The sequence below is a fragment of the Hemicordylus capensis genome, chromosome 6 (assembly GCF_027244095.1).
Source record: "Hemicordylus capensis ecotype Gifberg chromosome 6, rHemCap1.1.pri, whole genome shotgun sequence".
Classification (NCBI taxonomy): domain Eukaryota; kingdom Metazoa; phylum Chordata; class Lepidosauria; order Squamata; family Cordylidae; genus Hemicordylus; species Hemicordylus capensis.
Window position 1 is genome coordinate 44,403,365 of NC_069662.1, and position 18,688 is coordinate 44,422,052.

Here is an 18,688-nt window from a genome sequence, read left to right on the forward strand (position 1 = left end):
TACTGAAGACAGGGGAGCTGCTGCCACCAGGAGGAGAAAATGGGAGACACACCTTTTTGCTTCGAGGGGTAGGGAAATGGGTCTTGGAGATCTTGGCTGTGCCTCTGAGAGTCAAAGGAACTCTGTCATTAGTCATTAGTTGACAGGCTCAACACAGGAAATGGACCAGAAGTCTTCCTTTTTAGTTAAAAAGAAAAAGGTTGTTGGACCCCGATCCAGCTTGGGATCATATCTATCTGTCGGTCAGTCAATCAATCAATCAAAGCTTTCCCATGGAAAATCCCCTACTGAAGTGGCTATTGACTTCTGGTATGCTTCCTGTGTTGAACCCATCCATTAATGATGGAATTAAGTTAATGTGTACTTTGCCTGAAGGGGCTGTTGACTAGCTGACCCCGCACAGAGCATCTGTGCGCTCTTTGGGGACTGCGGTTAGCTCTTCCCCCCCACCTTCTGCCCTAGTCTCCGCTTCCGGGCCCAGCCGCGTCTCCTCCCCACCGCCACTTCTGCCCCCCCCCCACTTTCATTCCCCCCTCCTGGGGCTTGCCAGGCCTGCTGCCGCCTGCCTCCGTGGCTGAGCTGGGCCTGCTGCCACCTCTGGTCTCTGTGGCCGGGTCAGGCCCGCCGCCGCCGCCTCTGGCCTCTGCAGCTGGGCCGGGCCAAGCCACCGCCTCTGGCCTCCGTGGCCGGGCCCGCCACCGCCTCTGGCCTCAGCAGCCATGCCGGGCCCGCTGCTGCCTCTGGCCTCAGTGGCTTGGCCGCCGCGGCGGCAACCAATCCTCCTGGGTGCGCCTCAGCCAATCAGGCACCTCCACCACCCAGCCAATCAGCTGGGCGCCGGGACGCACATTCCAAGGCTCATCCAGGAGAATTAAATATATAGATAGCTTCTCTTGGCTTGACGTGCTGAGGGTGTAGCTGAGCAAACTGGCAAAGGGTCCTGCACAGCACTGTTCCCCCACCAAAACACACCACACCTGTTCTTTTAGAAAAGAAAGTTTATTAGTTACGCTGCTCACCAGGATGCAGTCTTAGAAAAGGAACAAAGCAGCTGCTTGGCACTACCCCACCCCTCGTTGTCCCTGGAGTGTGGCATGATCTCTGCCCCATGTGTGGTGGCCTGGAAGGCTAGGCACATCTGGCTCGGTCTTCTTCGCTTGGATGCAAGATCCACAGCAACATAAAAGAGAACAGAAAGGCTGACAGGAAAGCAGAGTGTTGCAGAGGGCACCCCACCGCCACACACACTTACTTGCATACTCTATGGTCAAGTAAGAGCACACACACCCCGACCACTACACACACACATACACACCTCTCTCTCCCTGCTGGTGTTGTGGGTAGTTTAGCCAAGCCATTCGCCAAGTTGCTAGAGCAGTCAGCTTTGGCACAGGTAGTGGTAAGGGGTGCAGGGTACGGAATGGCTGAGGCAACATGGCAAGATTTAATGCTGGGCCAGAGCTTGTGGCAGACCTTCCCCTCTTGACCCCAGAGAGGAGCCTGGAAGAATCCTAGCAGGAGGTGGGGGAAATGCAGGGAGGGCAGCTGCATGCACCAAACACGAGGGAGGGAATATCTTTGTTGCGCTTGGGACAAACAAGGATTCAGGCTCACTCACCAATGGCAAAGAGGCAGTGGTAAGGAAGTGTGTTGGGGATGTTTCTGAGAAACCTGCAACACAGCTGTCCCCACCCCATAGGCCCTTAGCTACCTGCTCCCTTCCCAACTGAAAGGTTCAACAAAACAGCTACAGCAACCCCACCAGGGAGTACCCAAAGAGCAGGACCCTAGTTGAAAAATGGGGCACTGGAAACCAGCATAGCAGGGAAAAACAGAGGTTGACTGGGAAGCTAGGTGCTGCAGAAAACCACATGCAGTGCTCAGGACCAGTCCAGGGAGAGTGTCAAGACTGCTGATTGTTTGCACAATTAGTCTGTCCTCGGACTCTATGCCATCGTTCACTCGCTCTCGGCGTAACCTGCCCCACCCCTCCATCTCCTCAACCAGAAAATGAGCACAGTACTGCCTCCTAGAGCCACAACAGCCATGTTGCAAGATGGCTCATGGGCAGATGCAGCTCAGAGCACAAAGGGCTTTGAGGTCTCCTCTGCTTTCCACCAGTGTTGCTGGTCCTTCATGAGTATAACAACTAGATAATCCCTTAGAAAGGTATTTTGGGGATGCACAGACTCACTCTTGTACCATGACGTGCTCTTCCTACCCAACAATTACCCAATTTCTCTTCAGCAATTTTTTCTCCCAGTTCAGTTACATACTTAGTCAATCAGCCACTCCTTGATTCTGCTCTCTGCTCTCCCTTCTGTCTGTCCAATCTGCTTTCTGGTCCCCAGGAAGCACTCTTGACACCAAGGAGAACAGCTATGAGGCAGCATGCATCTCAGGCATACAATGAGTTACTTTAGCACCTTTGAGGAGAGGGCAGGATAGGTGGATTGCCACAGCAGGCTGGCAAAGCAAGCTCTCAGTAGAAGGAATGGTGTTTGAGGGGTTGCAATGAAGTCCCGTGTTCAATGCTGAAAACAGAAATATAAAAAAATGCACCTTGGTGCTACATTTTGGGGGAAAGCGGGGCTGTAGGATGTATATATACTGTGTGTGTGTGTACGCCCACATGGGCTGAAAAGAGGAAACGTGAAAGGTGACATGTTCAACTCTTGATGTTTTTATGCTGCTGCTGCCTGTGCCTTACTCACTGTCGCTCTTGTCCGCCAGCACTGTGTCTGCCTCTTCTGTGATCTGCAGGAGCGTGCTCATCTCAGGGCTTTCACCCCTCAGCAGATCTGCATTCTCTGTCTCATCCCCTCCAACCTCCACCATCTCAGTGGCCTTCACTTCCACCTGCCCTTCTCGGATCTTCTTGACGTGGAAGGTGAAGGGAGGCACTTTGTAGACGGCGGTCTTGGAGCGTGCGTACACTGTGTGGTCAGGAGTGAAGGACTTCTTCAGCTTATCCCGGGAAGTCTTCATTTTCTCTCTGCGTTCATTAGTTACAATTTTGGTACCCAGCTTGTTCATCCTCTTCTCTAGGTTGTGCCGGGTCTTCTCCAGATTCTGCTTTGTTTTCTCCAGGTTTTCCTTGGTCTTCAGCTTGGTCTTCTCCAGGTTCTCTTTGGTCTTCAGCTTGGTCTTCTCCATCTTCTCCTTGGAGAAGGCCTTCTTGAAGTCATCCACCTTCCTCATGCCACTCCTCTTGATGCGTTCTGCCCGTGACTCTTCAATAATCTCCTCTACCTCTACCTCTTCATCTGAGGAGAACTGGATATGCTCCTCATCGGGGTGCTCCTCACCTGCTGGGACTTCTTCCTCTTCCCCTTCTTTCTCTGTCTCTTTCAAGGACTTACTGATGCTCAGCTTGGTTGGTAGCTTAACCTCATCCTGCAAGACACAAGAGTGAATAGTGAGATTCCTAAAGGTGATAACACCATTCCCTCAGGCTTCAAAGACTAACATCCAACTGTTAAGGAATGATTTATGGTGCTGGTTATTTCATTCATTCATTCATTCATTTGATTTCTATACCACCCTTCCAAAAATGGCTCAGGGCAGTTTACACAGAGAAATAACAAATAAATAAGATGGATCCCTGTCCCCAAAGGGCTCACATTCTAAAAAGAAACACAAGATAGACACCAGCAACAGTCACTGGAGGTACTGTGCTGGGGGTGGATAGGGCCAGTTATTCTTCCCCAGCTAAATAAAGAGAACCACCAAGTTAAAAGGAGCCTCTTTGCAAAGTTAGCAGGGGTTTAAAGCCCTAAATGGATTAGGACCTAGATACCCAAAGGACAACCTATGCCCAGGATCTACCTGGCCTGTAAGATCTTCTAAAGGAGCTCTCCTGTGCATCCTTTTGGTTACCACCTGAGGTTTGGCCTTCTTCGTGGTGGCCCCTGACCTCTGGAATTCTCTTCCCCCTAAATTTGGACTCTCCCTTCCTCATCTGCCTACAGGTACATTTCTTTTCTGGCAGGCCTTCTCAGAGATTTTATACATGTGGGGCCTGCTAGCTGTTTGTTTTTGCTGCTTTTAGACAGATTATGGGAATGCTATTTTTAGTGACATTGTATTTTTGTACTACTTTAATCTTTGTAAATCACCTGGAGTTCCTTGGAAAGAAGGCAGGGTATACATTCTTAAACAAACACTCCATGCTGCATGTTGAGCTTGAGAACAAAGTAATCCCCAAAGAAGGGATTTCTTAAAAAAAAATAATTCTAATTAACTTGTTTTTAAAAAAATTTCAAAATACAAGATATGTTACTTTATATCTTGTCTGCCAAGAACTTGTTGGCAGTGGGGGTGAGGGGCCACCACCAACATTCCTACACCCCTGGAAACAACAACAATCCAGTTCCTCGGAATGTAGATCTCATACTAAGATGGACTGAGAGAGGGGCTTCTTTTTTCCTAGACTGGAGACTTCCTGCCTTACAGTGTATTGTCCTTAAGCAGAACAAACATGATAGCTCTCCAGTATAATGGAGATCCTCACTTTAGTGCAAGTTGTAAGTGTAATACAGGTGAAACTCAGAAAATTAGAATATCGTGCAAAAGTCCATTAATTTCAGTAATGCAAATTAAAAGGTGAAACTGATATATGAGACAGACGCATTACATGCAAAGCGAGATAAGTCAAGCCTTAATTTGTTATAATTGTGATGATCATGGCGTACAGCTCATGAAAACCCCAAATCCACAATCTCAGAAAATTAGAATATTACATGGAACCAAGAAGACAAGGATTGAAGAATAGAACAATATCGGACCTCTGAAAAGTATACAGTGTACTGTGCTTGATTGGCCAGCAAACTTGCCTGACCTGACCCCATAGAGAATCTAGGGGGCATTGCCAAGAGAAGGATGAGAGACATGAGACCAAACAATGCAGAATTGCTGCAGGCCGCTAATGAAGCATCCTGGTCTTCCATAATACCTCATCAGTGCCACAGGCTGATAACATCCATGCCATGCCACATTGAGGCAGTAATTGCTGCAAAAGGGGCCCAAACCAAGTACTGAATACATATGCATGCTTATAATTTTCAGAGGTCCGATATTGTTCTATTCTTCAATCCTTGTCTTCTTGGTTCCATGTAATATTCTAATTTTCTGAGATTGTGGATTTGGGGTTCTCATGAGCTGTACGCCATGATCATCACAATTATAACAAATTAAGGCTTGACTTATCTCGCTTTGCATGTAATGTGTTTGTCTCATATATCAGTTTCACCTTTTAATTTGCATTACTGAAATTAATGGACTTTTGCACGATATTCTAATTTTCTGAGTTTCACCTGTAAATCCCACTTTAGTGCAAGGGGATTATTTCCACTTACAACTGCAATAATGAATATGAATATGAAGACAACGAATATTTATATACCGTTTCTCAACTAAAGTTCCCAAAGTGGTTTACATAGATATAAATAAAATGGCTCCCTGTCCCCAAAAGGTTCACAATCTAAACAAGGCAAGGGGCGGAGGAAAGATGTCCCTGGGGTGGTTCATCTGTGCTTCCTCCTTACTCCCTGCCACCTCTACCAAGGTTATCTCCCCCTCCCTTCACATGTGAACAAGGCTACTGCAACGGAAAACTCATTTGCTGGGCTTTCATGCAATGGCTAAAATGCATTTGTGGCAATACTGAATGTCAAAGGGGGCCTCCTAGTGCCTACAGCTAGATATGGCATCCACCCACAGCAACCCAAAGGAATGTGGGGTTATCACTATATTAGGAACTGATTCAATAGGCCCTGTGCATTAATATCTTGACCTGACAAACTTTTCAGTGATACAAAGCATGTTGAAATCTATAAACATCCACCTGTTTCATAGCTATGCTTCCCACTGCCCTTTGCTATGCCAGCTCAGTATAACTGTTCCCGAGTGCAGAAAGAATTGAATTTAACAGTTTATTAAGAAAAGATCTTCAATATTTCTTTAACAATTTATGTCATGGTCTACAGTATGCTTTCATGTAGTCTGCTTGACCGGCAATGATTTGCAGACCACAGTCTGAGAATAATTAATGCCTAACTTGTCCTTTTAATTTCAGTGGTACTACTCTGAATAATTTTCCTTATCATGTCATCCATCGAATCTTAGAGACTGAAGGGACTTTGGAAGTCTTCTAGTCTAATCCTCTACTAAGAGCAGGAAATGCGGGCTGCAAATTTTAATCAATGAGAGCAATTGAAGATATTTTTATGAACAAAAAAAGACATCCTTGATTAATCAGGCAACATTATGATTTTATCCTAAGTACTTGTAAGAACTGCAGATGGCAGACTCTATCTTAGATGAGGCATTTCCGCTTTTCATTCACACAGTAAAGAATAACTCTTCTAAGTTAGCATCTACTGTGACACATTTTCTTCTTCTCTCCCTTTCAATTTTTCCTTTAGTATTGTGTCTATTATTGCAAGCCCGTGGGCAGGACCTATGTCATTTCCAATCGATGTAGAATATCTAAAAAATAATCTACGCCCAATAATAATAAATACACTATCTAAAACAGAAAGCATGCTTTTGCTTCAACACTATTATTTTAGTCACATGCAAATATATGTAGATATAATTAATTAGTTGATTAAATTTCATGAATCAACCAAGATTTTGTAAACTGGGTGACAGCCGTAATAATTACACTAAGGAAGTATGAATTTAAAAGTGGACTGCATTCAATTGTTATGTTAGTTACTCTTGGTCTGGCAAGCTGCAGCAGGGTTGGGTATCAGGATTCCTATCAGGATTCCTGTGAATTAATCTCTGGCTCATTCAGAGATTTTGGCTACCTCTGATAGAACAATGAATGCTGAATCTTGAAACAGCTATTCTGATCATCAGCATAGCAGCCATTCAGAAAAGGCAGATCTTTGGAAACAAGAGTTAAGTGACTTGCCCAAGGCCTGTACAGACAGAGAATGCTGACATGGCACTCTCCACCTTGCCAGGTCAGAAATTCCTAAATCTTGAGATTCTGAAAGGCTAGAACAAGCAACAATCCTGTTAACATGAGAGACACCTGACAATCATTAGAGCTTACCTCTCACTGAGGTAGAAAATCTAATGTCGAGACTTTACCACTGCAGGTAAAGTCCCATAATTGAATATTCTAACATTAATTTAAAAAACAAAACAAAACACCCACCATTTAGAAAACTAACGTATCAGGGGAAATGGTTCTAGCCTGGCCTTCTCCACGACATGCCAGTTTTCTATGTGCAGGGATTTTAATTTGTATTATTTTGTATGTTTATCATTTTGTATGGAATTCAGGCATGTGAATTCCCACCTACAGGTTGAAATGGCCCAGCCCAGGCACAGTTCGTCTCAAATCTGAGCTAAGCCTACATCTTCTGCTGGTATTCAGGCCCTTACTCCCCTGTCCACAGAGACCCAGCAGTACAAGTGCGTGCAGTGGGAGGCCTGCAGGCTGGCATGTGGGTGAGGAGGGGCAAATTTGATCCAAGATTGGTTTTCACCCAAGCAGCACATAGCGTGCATCTCTGCTTGGCATTCTTGGGACAGGCTGGAAATAGCCACCGCCGTACAGAGTGTAGCAATTGAGGCTGAAAGCTGGACAGATTTATGACTTGGAGTTGTACAACTTGAAAGGAGAGGACAGAGGGAGGCATGGAATTACTGGGGAAAGTCACATGCAGGGACAGAGGGGAGCTGGAACGAGGTCCAGGAAGAGGGCTATTACAACAGAGTAAGAAGATCCAGCTCCACACACCGAAATTTCTCTGCCCTATGAAGAAGCTTACAATTTTGGAAACTTGAATGGTTTTAATCACCTTCAATCTGTCCATCAAAAGTCCTTCTTCCTCAACTCTGCTGCTTCTCAGTTTTCCAATGGAAGCTTCTGAATGAAGCTAGTTCTCTCCTGTCATGTGTTTCAAGGGGTGGTTGCATCCAATGAAGAGCCAGGCAGCAGTACAGTAAGACTTAATAAAGGCTTTTGATTAACCAGGTCTGATTACTGCTCCTTTTCTGTCTGTACTGTTCTGCTGAGATATCCTGTATCTATCCCTTACTCTGGCTCCTCCTTCTGTATCCCTTAGCTACTCCCCCTACCCCCAGCTCCAAATGGCTCTCCCAAGTCTTTCAATTGATCCCATATGCATCAGGCTGCTACATCATGAATTCCCAGTTGGGTACTGGTAATTTGTCATTTCATTCTTTAAGCCATTAGGAATTCACACGATGTGATGACTGAAATGCCAACATAATGAATGTGGACTTCACAGATTAAAAATGGTGAATTACAGTCTTGCTTGGCACCCTCATCCATGCAATGGAGGGTGTGAATGGTCACAAGTCAAGTGTGTCAAGTGGGAAATGTGGAAGCACAACAGATTATCCCAAAGTCCTCTGTATCCAATTGGATTTTATACTAGGTGTGGATACTTCCTCAAGGCACAGCTTTGTTTTATGCTGGCCAATTGGTGCTTCCCAAACACATGCTTATTGGTTAACAATATTGTGGAGGCTGGGGAGAGGTGCGATTTCTGGGGTGCCATTTCTGATGGAAGAATAAACACTGGAGATTCCACCCCATTTCCCCCCTCTCCCAATATTTACTACAACATTGTATCAAGCCATTAAAATCAATCAGGATTGCTTTCAAGAGTCACCTGGAAATGGATGCAGATTCCTTTTCCTGGAGACTCCAGGCTAGTCCTGGAGGGCTGGCAACCCTAAGGGAGGTGAGGTGCTGAATCCTTCCTGTGCCTGCTGATTTCTCACACAAGCTCTCCCCCAGACCTTTCTTCCGCCAGCCAGGCTTATTTCCAGTCTCAGAGTTGGCGGGGGGGGGGGGAACAATGGAAAGGGGGAGAGGAGTTGCTGGGGAGATTTGGAAGTATTAAGCACTCCCTCTCACCCATCAGTTCTCCTTTGGAAATGCCCATCCACCCCACAATAGCATTAGAAGCTGTACTGTCCAGCTCCACCTTAGTAGCACAACTCTTCCACAAATCTATCAGTAGCACAACTCTGTTTTGACAGCCATGTAGCTTACAGAAAGATGCTACCCACTGAAGACATCTAACAGCTCACACATGCCATCACAAGCTCCTTTTCCTAGCCTTTTTGCAACCCTTCCCTCTCCACCACCACTCCATGTACACCGCCGTAAACTCCTTGGAGGAAGAACAAGATATAAATGTTAACAACAATAACAATTAATAATAATAATTCTGGAATCACTTACTGCAGAAGAAACCTTACTGCAGAGAAATTCTCCCACACAGCGTTTCATCTCCATATTCATCCCAGGACAAATAGAAGCTGTGGAAGGGGCCAAAGAGTTCAAATCCCCTCCTCCCTCACCACAAAGGGTCTAATCTGGATTGACTCCACTGCAGCTGCTATTGACGACTATAAATCCATCAAGGCTAGTGAACCATTTAGTGTCATGTGCAGTTTGGCCCTCTTCTGCTAGTTACAGCCCACAACCCTGGCCAGTTGCCATATAGCTTCTCCTTGGCATGCGGCTAGAGGTATTCCATAATCGCTCCTTGTACAACCGTTTTTGTCTATTTTGCCGTTATGCTGGTCAAAGACTGAAATAAAGACTATGCTATGCTCCTTGTACATGCAGCATTGAGTCTTGGGTGAGTACAGAACACAGCCACCAAGTTGAGCATCAGATGGAGGCAATAGGGTTGTGCACGGAACTGCAGAGGTGCAGTTCGAAGCCACAGGGCGGGGGAAGGTGCACTTACCCCTCCCGTTGCTTTTCCCCCGCCGGCACTCTTTTTTTTGCTAAGTCCATGGGGCGGCAGAGTACCTCCCTACCACCCCCTCCCCTGTTCTTGGCTGAAAGTACTGGGCATACATGTGCCTGTCGCGTGCGCGCCCACGATGGGCGCCCACGCGCCCAGTACTTCCGGCCAAGAACGGGGGAGGGGGCGGTAGGGAGGTATGCTATCGCCCCATGGACTTTGCAAAAAATGGAGCGCCGGCAGGGGGAAAGTGGTGGGAGAGTGGCAGGAGGGGTAAGTGCACCCTCCCCTGCCCTTAAAAAGGCACCCCCACTGGCTTCAAATTTCAAGCCAACGCCGCGTTTGAGAGGCCTTTAGAATGGCCTGAGAAAATGGCCTGAGAGAGGCCTTTAGAATGGCCTGAGAGAGGCCTTTAGAATGGCCGCGTTCGGAGGCCTTTAGAATGGCCTGAGAGAGTCTTTGAATCCCAAAAAGGTGCTTTGGTTTCTCTTCACTCACAAACCAGCCCCACTAATCAGATGGGGTAGGATATATTAAGGCTGTTCTCACAAGCAGCCTAACCCAGGCTAGGGCAGCCCAGCCTGGCTTAGGCTGCTCGTGCAGATCCCAGTGCTCTCGCCCAGCCGAACCTCATTCCTTAGTCCAGCAAGCTGAGGTCAAAGGCGCGAGCACGCTTTTAACCCAGCCGCCAGGATTGTGCGTCTGGGGGGGAAGGTGAATTGGACCCAGTCTTCCCCACTGCCCAGTAGTGTGAATAGTCTCATAACCTTACCTGTTCTCATGGTTTTTCCATTCAGAATTATCTAGAGAGATCTCCCTGGCAGTAATTTACCTGACAAAGAGATGTCCGGACAGCCTTTATAACTCTCATCTTGTAACAATTTATATCAGTTGCAAAGTACAGACTGCAGCATTTCTTGGCATATACATTGGCCCTGTTCTGGCTGATGTGCATGTGAACAGGGCCTTCTCGGTTGTGGCACCTAGGTCCTGAAACTCCCTTCTTTACAAGGCCTGCTTAGCTCCACTCCTTTTGGCCCTTAGCTGTCTTGCAAAAATTTGATTGTTTCACAAGGCCTTTGTCCTCAAGTCATCAGTGAGGGAGGAGCCTCTGGAATGGCTTTATTGTAACTCTGCTGTTCCATTTTGTATGTTTGTGATTTTGTTTTTATATTATGTTTCAGTTGATGTGTGAGCTATCTGGGGTGTATATGTGCAGAGAGGTGGCATACAGTCATAAGAAGTATTAGATAATTTATTTCATTCTTACCTTGCACCAGGAGCTCAGGGCTGCATTTATATATTATTTGAATCCTTATCCCACTCTTCCTCCAAAGAGCTCAGGGCTGTGTACATCAGATATCCCTCTTTTGTTCACACAATAACCCTGTGAGGTAGGTTAGGCTGAGGCAGAGTGACTGGCCCAAGGCCTCCCAATGTGCTTCATGACTCAGTAGGGATTGGAACCCAAGTCTCCCCATTCCTAATATGACACTCCGAGGAGTTATGCTGAGAGATGAGGGCTAGCCCAAGGTCCCCTGGCGAGGTAGGGATTTGGACCTGGGTCTCTCCAGTCCTAGTCTGCCATGCCAACCACTATACCACACTGTCTCTCCTTACTGCATAGAAAGGGCACAGCCCCATGGACAATTTCCTTTCCAATCATTTCGTGTCTGTATTTTTCTCCCCTCTCCGCAGCAGTCCCAGGCTCGGAGCGTCTCACCAACAGCTTGGACCACCAGGGTCCCTTTCTCTGTCTCCCCTGCACTCTGGGGGCTACTGACAAAGAAGGGAGCCTATTTGTGGTGCGGGGTGGCTGCCTCTGAGGGCTAAACGACACATGGCCTTTAAAGAGTCATTAGCTCGGATAGGCTGAGTTTCTTCCTAGTAGACAGCAGCTGGATTGGGAGTCCCTGCAGACTGGGACTGTGGCAGGGAGTACGGTTAAAGCATCCGGCCCAGTGTCATGGCTCCAGTCTGTGCCCCACCCACCCTGGGACCCACCTTCTATTTCTTAAGGAAAAATCAAGACTTTCAGGGCTAATGAGACTTCAGACATGATGTGCAGTTGGTTCTGACACTGCAGTCCTGCTGCTCTGCCACCACGAGGGGCTAGGAAACTGCTTTTCAGCTCAGTTCTCTGAGCTGGTGTACAATGCAAAGTGTGTTCACACACTAAACATCCACCTGGGCCTCCTTGGTGATCTTTGAGTGCATGTGTGATTGAGGGCAACACCAGATAGAAGCTGAAGGAGAGTCATTTTTTAAAAAGAGATGTACAAGACGTGCCCTGTGCAGATCAGAAAATGGTATAAATACGGGATGTGCTGATTTTGGACAGATTTTCATTTGGCTTAAGAGGGAAATGCAGATTATTAAAAATGTATTAATGAAAAAACTGTTACCATTTTTGACTCCTCTAAAGCATTTTAGAGGACCAGCAAGAACCTTAGTAATATATATTACACAAACTCATGTCTTTGGGAAGGGGGGTAGACTGAAATAATTTACAATATACTTTGTCGAATGCTTCTATATATTTATGTTTCCCCCCCAAATGTCACCACTTTAACTGTGCTGTGAAATGACATTTGTTATAAATAAATCTTTATAGCATGGATTTGCCATGTCCTTAAGCTGAAAGGAAATTCCATCATAATGAGCACATCCCATATTTGTTTATACCATGTTCGGATCTGCACATGCCACTTTCTGCACATCTAATTTAAAAACAACTCTTTTTCAACTTCTGCCTGGGTCTTGCCAACATCCACACAAAAACGAGCTTGCCCCACAGCTGAGGAACACCCTCTTTACCAGGTCTATCTTTACCATTTCTGTGATGATTTCACAACTTTATTTCCAATAGGTTTAAAAACAAAAAACAAAAACTTGGATGTGCAATCTAGCCAATGTCAGCTTTGCATTCAAATTACAAACATGGGGGGATGCAAAAGGGGCTTTCAAAAGTATCCCAGTTCTCTATCTGAAATGCTTTAGAGTTAGGAAAACAGAAAATCCTTATTGTTCTTATTATAGACTGCACTGCCCAGGTCACTCTGTGTGTCTGATGAAAACTGTTTTGATACCATCCTCTTCAGATTATCAACCCGCCATTACTATTTTAATCTGTTTCCATCTTTGGAAGAGACAGGCATTTGCCAGACAAATGGGGCAATACCCCTGGTCCAGTTTTAAAAGAAATATTTCAACTCCCTCCAAAGTAACAGGAGATCTAAATATTAATTTATTTAGAGGATTTTGTCCCTTGGATTCTTGTTTTCTGGGGCTGAGAGAAGCCATTCTGCAATCAACGAGAGTGGAGGCTGCTTTCCTAAATCCACCATCCCTGCTGTTTACTCACAAGCTGCCTGCTGTGCTTGTTTCCAGAGACTTACTGGGTATATAAAGCCAACATCTGCTTTAGAAATAAACTCTGCAGATTTGGGACAAACTTTCCAAGTGGCCTCTGGAGGGAAAGGGTGGTTGTTTGGAATCAGGATATCCCCCACCCCTCTCAAGGCACAAGGATATCATTTTCTCCACAACACCACCTGCCAGGGCAATTCCTCATTTCCCAGAGACTCCAGCCACCACTGGACTAGCAACATCAGGAATTGCTTCCTTCCCTGGGAAGCCACACAATGAGGCTCAAACAAAAGCTATGCCTCCCCCCCCACCCGCCGCCGCCCATGGCATAGCTACACCTGGAAGCCAGCCATATCCAGACAACTCTGATCCTTATCAACCCTTTCTTGGCTTCGTGACATTTGTGCAAGCAGGGGAGAGTTCCACAATCTCCCCGCTGTGGCACGTAGGTCCCGCCTTGACACAGACACAGACTGGGTGGCCTGCTCTCTCTGCTTGTGCAAAACAAGATCATCAGAAAGTTTGGGGGATCTGCACAAGCGCTGCCATGCCGCAAAGCATGGAACATCGTCTGCCATGTAGCAGAAGGCGGTGATGCAGTGTTGTTGTTTCCAAGAGCAGCAAGTTTCAAGCCCTCATAGCAGCTTTCCAGATGGCAATTTGTAGCTGCTTCATTATGGTGACTGTTGCAGGGTGTTCAGATGGCAAATGGTCCTTCCGGGCTCCCCCCCCCGCCCCCCGCTGACGTTTGGTCCTGAAAATGGCGGTGGGGGTGGGGTAGGGGCAGGAGTTAGGAGCAACAGCTGTGTGGACATCAAGCAGGAGGAGGAGGTGTGGCTACCTGCCTGGGGGTTGCCAGCACCCCCCCTCCATTCTGCACCTGGCCACACCTCTGCAGTCCTCTTTCCTGCGGCACCCAGTCCACTTCTGGTCACTAGCTAGCCTGCTGGTGTTTCCCCTTAGGCTCACTCCCCTCCGCTCCATTAAAAAAACATACTTTATGCCATATATCCACTTATCTGTAGTGTATATGCCCTTATTTGCCTGAAGCCCCAGCAGCCATAATGTCTCTGGTTGGGTGGGTGCTTTTTGTGGGATGGATTGGGGGTTGCTTCACCTCCAGATTCCTCCCTACCACATATGCCTTGTCTTACTCCAGAGAGAGAGAGAGAGAGAGAGAGAGACAGAGAGAGAGTATTTGAGCGAATGCATGTTTGTACAAGCTGGCAAACACATTCCAGTTGCTGAGCTATCTTTGTTTAGCTGCAACATCTCTGGGTCATTTTCTTGGGGTGCCTGTCAGGGGTTTTTGACTGTGCTTCACAGTCAAACCTTGGGTAGGTGGAAGATGTTACTTTGCTGGGTTTCTATTCCACACTTGCTTGTATATATATTTTTTAAATGTAAAGTTTTAGGAGTATTTGTGCACATTTGCATTTTTGCATGCCCAGGAAAGCATACCACAGCAGTAAAAACTAAATCTTTGGGGGTTTGACTGTGCTCTTCATTTGGGCTGCTGGCAGCCAAGTTACTTCACTAGGTTTCAGCTCTGCCTTGCTTGCTTTTGATTTTTAAAGTAGTATATTTGTCCACATCCACCTCTTTGCCTGCCTGAGAAAGCACACAACAGAAGTAGAATCTTGCTCTTTGTGGTTGAGAGCGGCAACACTCCTGCCATTGTGGATCTTCTCCTCAAGGAATCCTTGATAAACTTCCAAGGAACCCCAGGGCTCTTGGAATGCAGTTTGAACACCACGGGGCTAGGATGCTAACCCACAAGTCATTCCTCCACTGCTGTTTGTGTGAGTAGACTCCAAATGCATGGGGTGTGTGTGTGTGTCACACTGGAATGCATGAGGACAAGGAAGAGCAAACTGGATCTTGAAAACCACACCGAACCCAAAGGGAGAGTTGTTACAGGCACAACCTTAGATTAGGAATATCCCTCCCTCTGCCACTTTTCTTTCACACTCGCAGAGAAAAGAGAAGTGACTGGCTTGTATGCGCTCTAAGCCCTTGATCTGCAGGTCTCAAGGAGGCTGGCTACGCTTTTATGGGAGCTGTGAGAGACAAAGCAGAGGGGTTTGTATATGCTGCCCACCCCCCTGCCAGCTCCACAGGACTGCTTTCCTTCCTGCTTCTCTCCCGCTTCCATACTCTCCCTATCCAAGTCCACGTTCCTGAGCAGTGAGTCACTGATCCAGAGGTCTTTATGGGCACACTCAAACTGCCTGGTTGCTACAACACATATAAACACTCCCCCTTGATATATAAACGGCCAACAAGACACAAAGACAAGTGATGTTCCCAGCCTGGTGGGGCCTGCTGCTGTTATGAAACCGACATGGGTGGGGGGTGGCAGGAGCACAGGGGAACTGCCGGGCGGCATGAGAGGCAAAAACAACAGAGCTGTCAGCCCATTCCAGGCTGCAGGAGAAAGGGAGAGGCCATATTTTAAGCTCCGAATACATCAAGGCTTATGCAGGCAACCACTGAATGTGTGCCCCAACTGGCTGTGGCATGCTCTGTGTGCAGAAGGTTCCAGGTTCAATCCCTGGCATCTTCAGGGAGGGCTGAGAAAGACTGTATGGAATCCTGGAAAGCTGCTGCCAGTCAGTGTAGACAGTATTGAGCTAAATGGATCAATGGTCTGACTTGGTATAAGGCAGCTTCATGCAAAAAGAGAGATCACATTTTTAGACTGCCCTGGAAGTGCCTCCATTTGATCTGCCCAAATGTGTATATTCCTTCCTAGGTCACGCTCTATGGGAGAAAACCCCCAGCAGATCGGCAAACTGGAAAGGGAAGTCAGCGACATAATTATTCTGCCAATTAGCAGGAGCTCTAGTGCTATCAGCCACCTAATGGTGCAGTGGAAAAGTAACTTGCCTAGGGAGGAAGAGGGTGCTGGTTCGAATCCCCGCTGGTATGTCACCCAGACTATGGGAAACTCCTAAATCAGGCAGCAGCGATATAGGGAGATGCTGAAAGGCATCATTTCATACTGGGCGGGAGAGGGCAACGGGACTCAACAGCACAACAACTAGTGCTATCACTAAGGCAATTCTCCCCTACATAAACTCCCTGCAGCACTTTTTCTTGTGCACAGTAGTAAGGCAACAAATGAATTGATACACACACAAACATTTGTTTGCTCTTAAATATTACAAAGAAAAGGAGATAGATGACCTGAACTCTTTCTGTGTCTGTGTGTGTGTGTGTGTGTGTGTGTGAGAGAGAGGGGGGGGGAGTGTTTAATTTACTGGTATGCACATCTCTCGTTTCAGTTGCAAGCATAAGCCTGAACAACAACTGAGGAATACCCTGTCACGCCCTTTTAATATTTTATCTATCCACCCTTTGTGTGATGGTCTCACAAATTCTCATTCAAAAACAGTATTGTATTCAATGCACTTGTAATGGTTTGGAAGGATAATTTTGCTTGCAACAGGGGTGGGGGTGTAGTTATATTGCTATTTATAGCAATGAGTGGATGAGGGATAACAAACTAAGAATGAATCCAGGTAAGACGGAGGTACTTATTGTGAGGGGTTGGAACTCAAGAGACAATTTTGATCTGCCGGTTCTAGATGGGGTCACACTTTCCCAGAAGGAACAGGTATGCAGTCTGGGGGTGCTTCTGGACCCTTCTCCCTGGTGTCTCAGGTTGAGGCAGTGGTCAGAAATGCTTTCTATCAGCTTTGGCTGATATGCCAGCGGCATCCATTTCTTGAGATGAACAACCCAAGAACAGCGGTACATATTCTGGTAACCTCCAGACTTGACCACTGCAGTGTGCTCTATGTGGGGCTGCCTTGTATGTAGTCCAGAAACTGCCGTTGGTACACAATGTGACAGCCAGGTTGATCTTGAATAGACTATATAAATAACTATAACTATAAAACTCATAAAGATGCTGGTTACGCTGGCCCCCAACAGGTTTCTGGGCAAAATACAAGGTGCTGGTTATAACCTATAAAGTCCTAAACAGCTTAGGCCTGTCTTCTTCGTCATGAGCCCCATCGCCCATGGAGATCATTCAGAGAGGTTCATCTGCTGGGATAGTCTCCCTGCTGAAATAAGAGTCTCCCCATCTCTGACAACTTTAGAAAAGTCTCTAAAGACACATTTATTCACCCAAGCTTTTTAACTAGACTTGTGGTTTTAAATTGTTTTAATGTGCTTTAATTTGTTTTATGTTGCTGTAAACCACCCAGAGATGGAAGTCTGGGGATGGTGCAAAAATATAATTAATCAATCCATTTGCCCACTTAAAAAACCCCCCAAGTATTGAGTAAATGTGCACTGGAGAGGGGTAGTGCACAGCTTGAAAAAACAAACAAGCCCACTTCTAAATGCTGGGTGGACAATGAAAGGAAGGGCATACCTTTGGCAAAGGGGTCTCCTTGCTAGTGTTCACCACTATTTTAAAAAATGCTATATGAGTTCTCCTGTGCTAGATTGCTCAGCATATGAACATATGAAAGCTGCCTTACACTCAGTCAGACCAGTGGTTCATATAGGTCAGTATTGTTGACACTGGCTCCCCAAGATGGCAGTTAGAGGTCTATTCTATTCCCAGCCCTACTAGGATGTGCCAGGGATTGCATCTGGGACCACCTACAGGCAGAGCATGTCCGCTTTCACTGACCATTGGACCCTCCCCAACCTTTAAAGTACAGAAAAATAGGTCTGTCAGCCAACTGCAATATTGTTCTTTATCATTTGCCTTTTAATTGATTGAACTGAATTAAATACACATCTTATCCAAACTAGAATGTGAGTGCATTTTGGGGGATACTGAACAAAAGCAACCGGCCACTGTTGGAAGGAAAGTCTACCGTTAACAATTTCTTTCTTTGGTCCCTTTTTCACTAGAATACTAGAAGCAAAATAGCCTAAACATGTAAATCAATGTACCCTTTTCTCTTGGCCTTGCTAAATTAATTATTATTATTATTATTATTATTTTTACATTTATATCCCTATCTTCCTCCAAGGAGCCCAGAGCGGTGTACTACATACTTGAGTTTCTTTTTCACAACAACCCTGTGAAGTAGGTTAGGCTGAGAGAGAAGTGACTGGCCCAGAGTCACCCAGCTAGTTTCAGGGCTGAATGGGGATTTGAACTCGGGTCTCCCCGGCCCTAGTCCAGCACTCTAACCACTACACCACGCTGGCTCTCGTGGTCTAAATAAATAGACCCTGCTAGTTTAACTGATGAAAGCTATGTAGCCCAATCCCAAACATGATTTCTTAAGTACCCTCACTGAGTTCAATGGGTCTTTTGGTCAAGGAGACATGACACAGTAGATATGTGCAACCAGATCCATTTTTTAAGAAAGGAAAATTAGCACCAAAGGCTGAATATTTGATTGGAGAAAGTGTGTTTAGGGGAGTGTACAACTCCTTTCCATACCATTATCTCTTTGCTCAAAATCACCCCACCCCCAGTTGCTTTTCTTACTGCAGGAGAAAAGATACAGGTGCCTTTATGTTTTCCTTTATGGGTGGACAAGTAGCTTGGAGGGGGGTGGTTTTGATGGAAAAACAGGTCAAGTGAAAAG

The 18,688-nt window shown here is 46.2% G+C and overlaps 1 protein-coding gene across 3 annotated transcripts in view; it reads right to left on the minus strand.

The window, feature by feature from the left end:
• Window positions 1-980: 980 nt before the first annotated feature.
• Window positions 981-18,688, minus strand: part of CAVIN1 (caveolae associated protein 1) — a 43,478-nt gene continuing 25,770 nt past the window's right edge. For all 3 annotated transcript variants that reach the window (XM_053260557.1, XM_053260558.1, XM_053260559.1), the window contains one exon: window positions 981-3,396. In XM_053260557.1, the coding sequence (XP_053116532.1) occupies window positions 2,707-3,396 (690 nt within the window). In that variant the 3' untranslated portion in view covers window positions 981-2,706. The remainder of the gene's footprint in view (window positions 3,397-18,688) is intronic.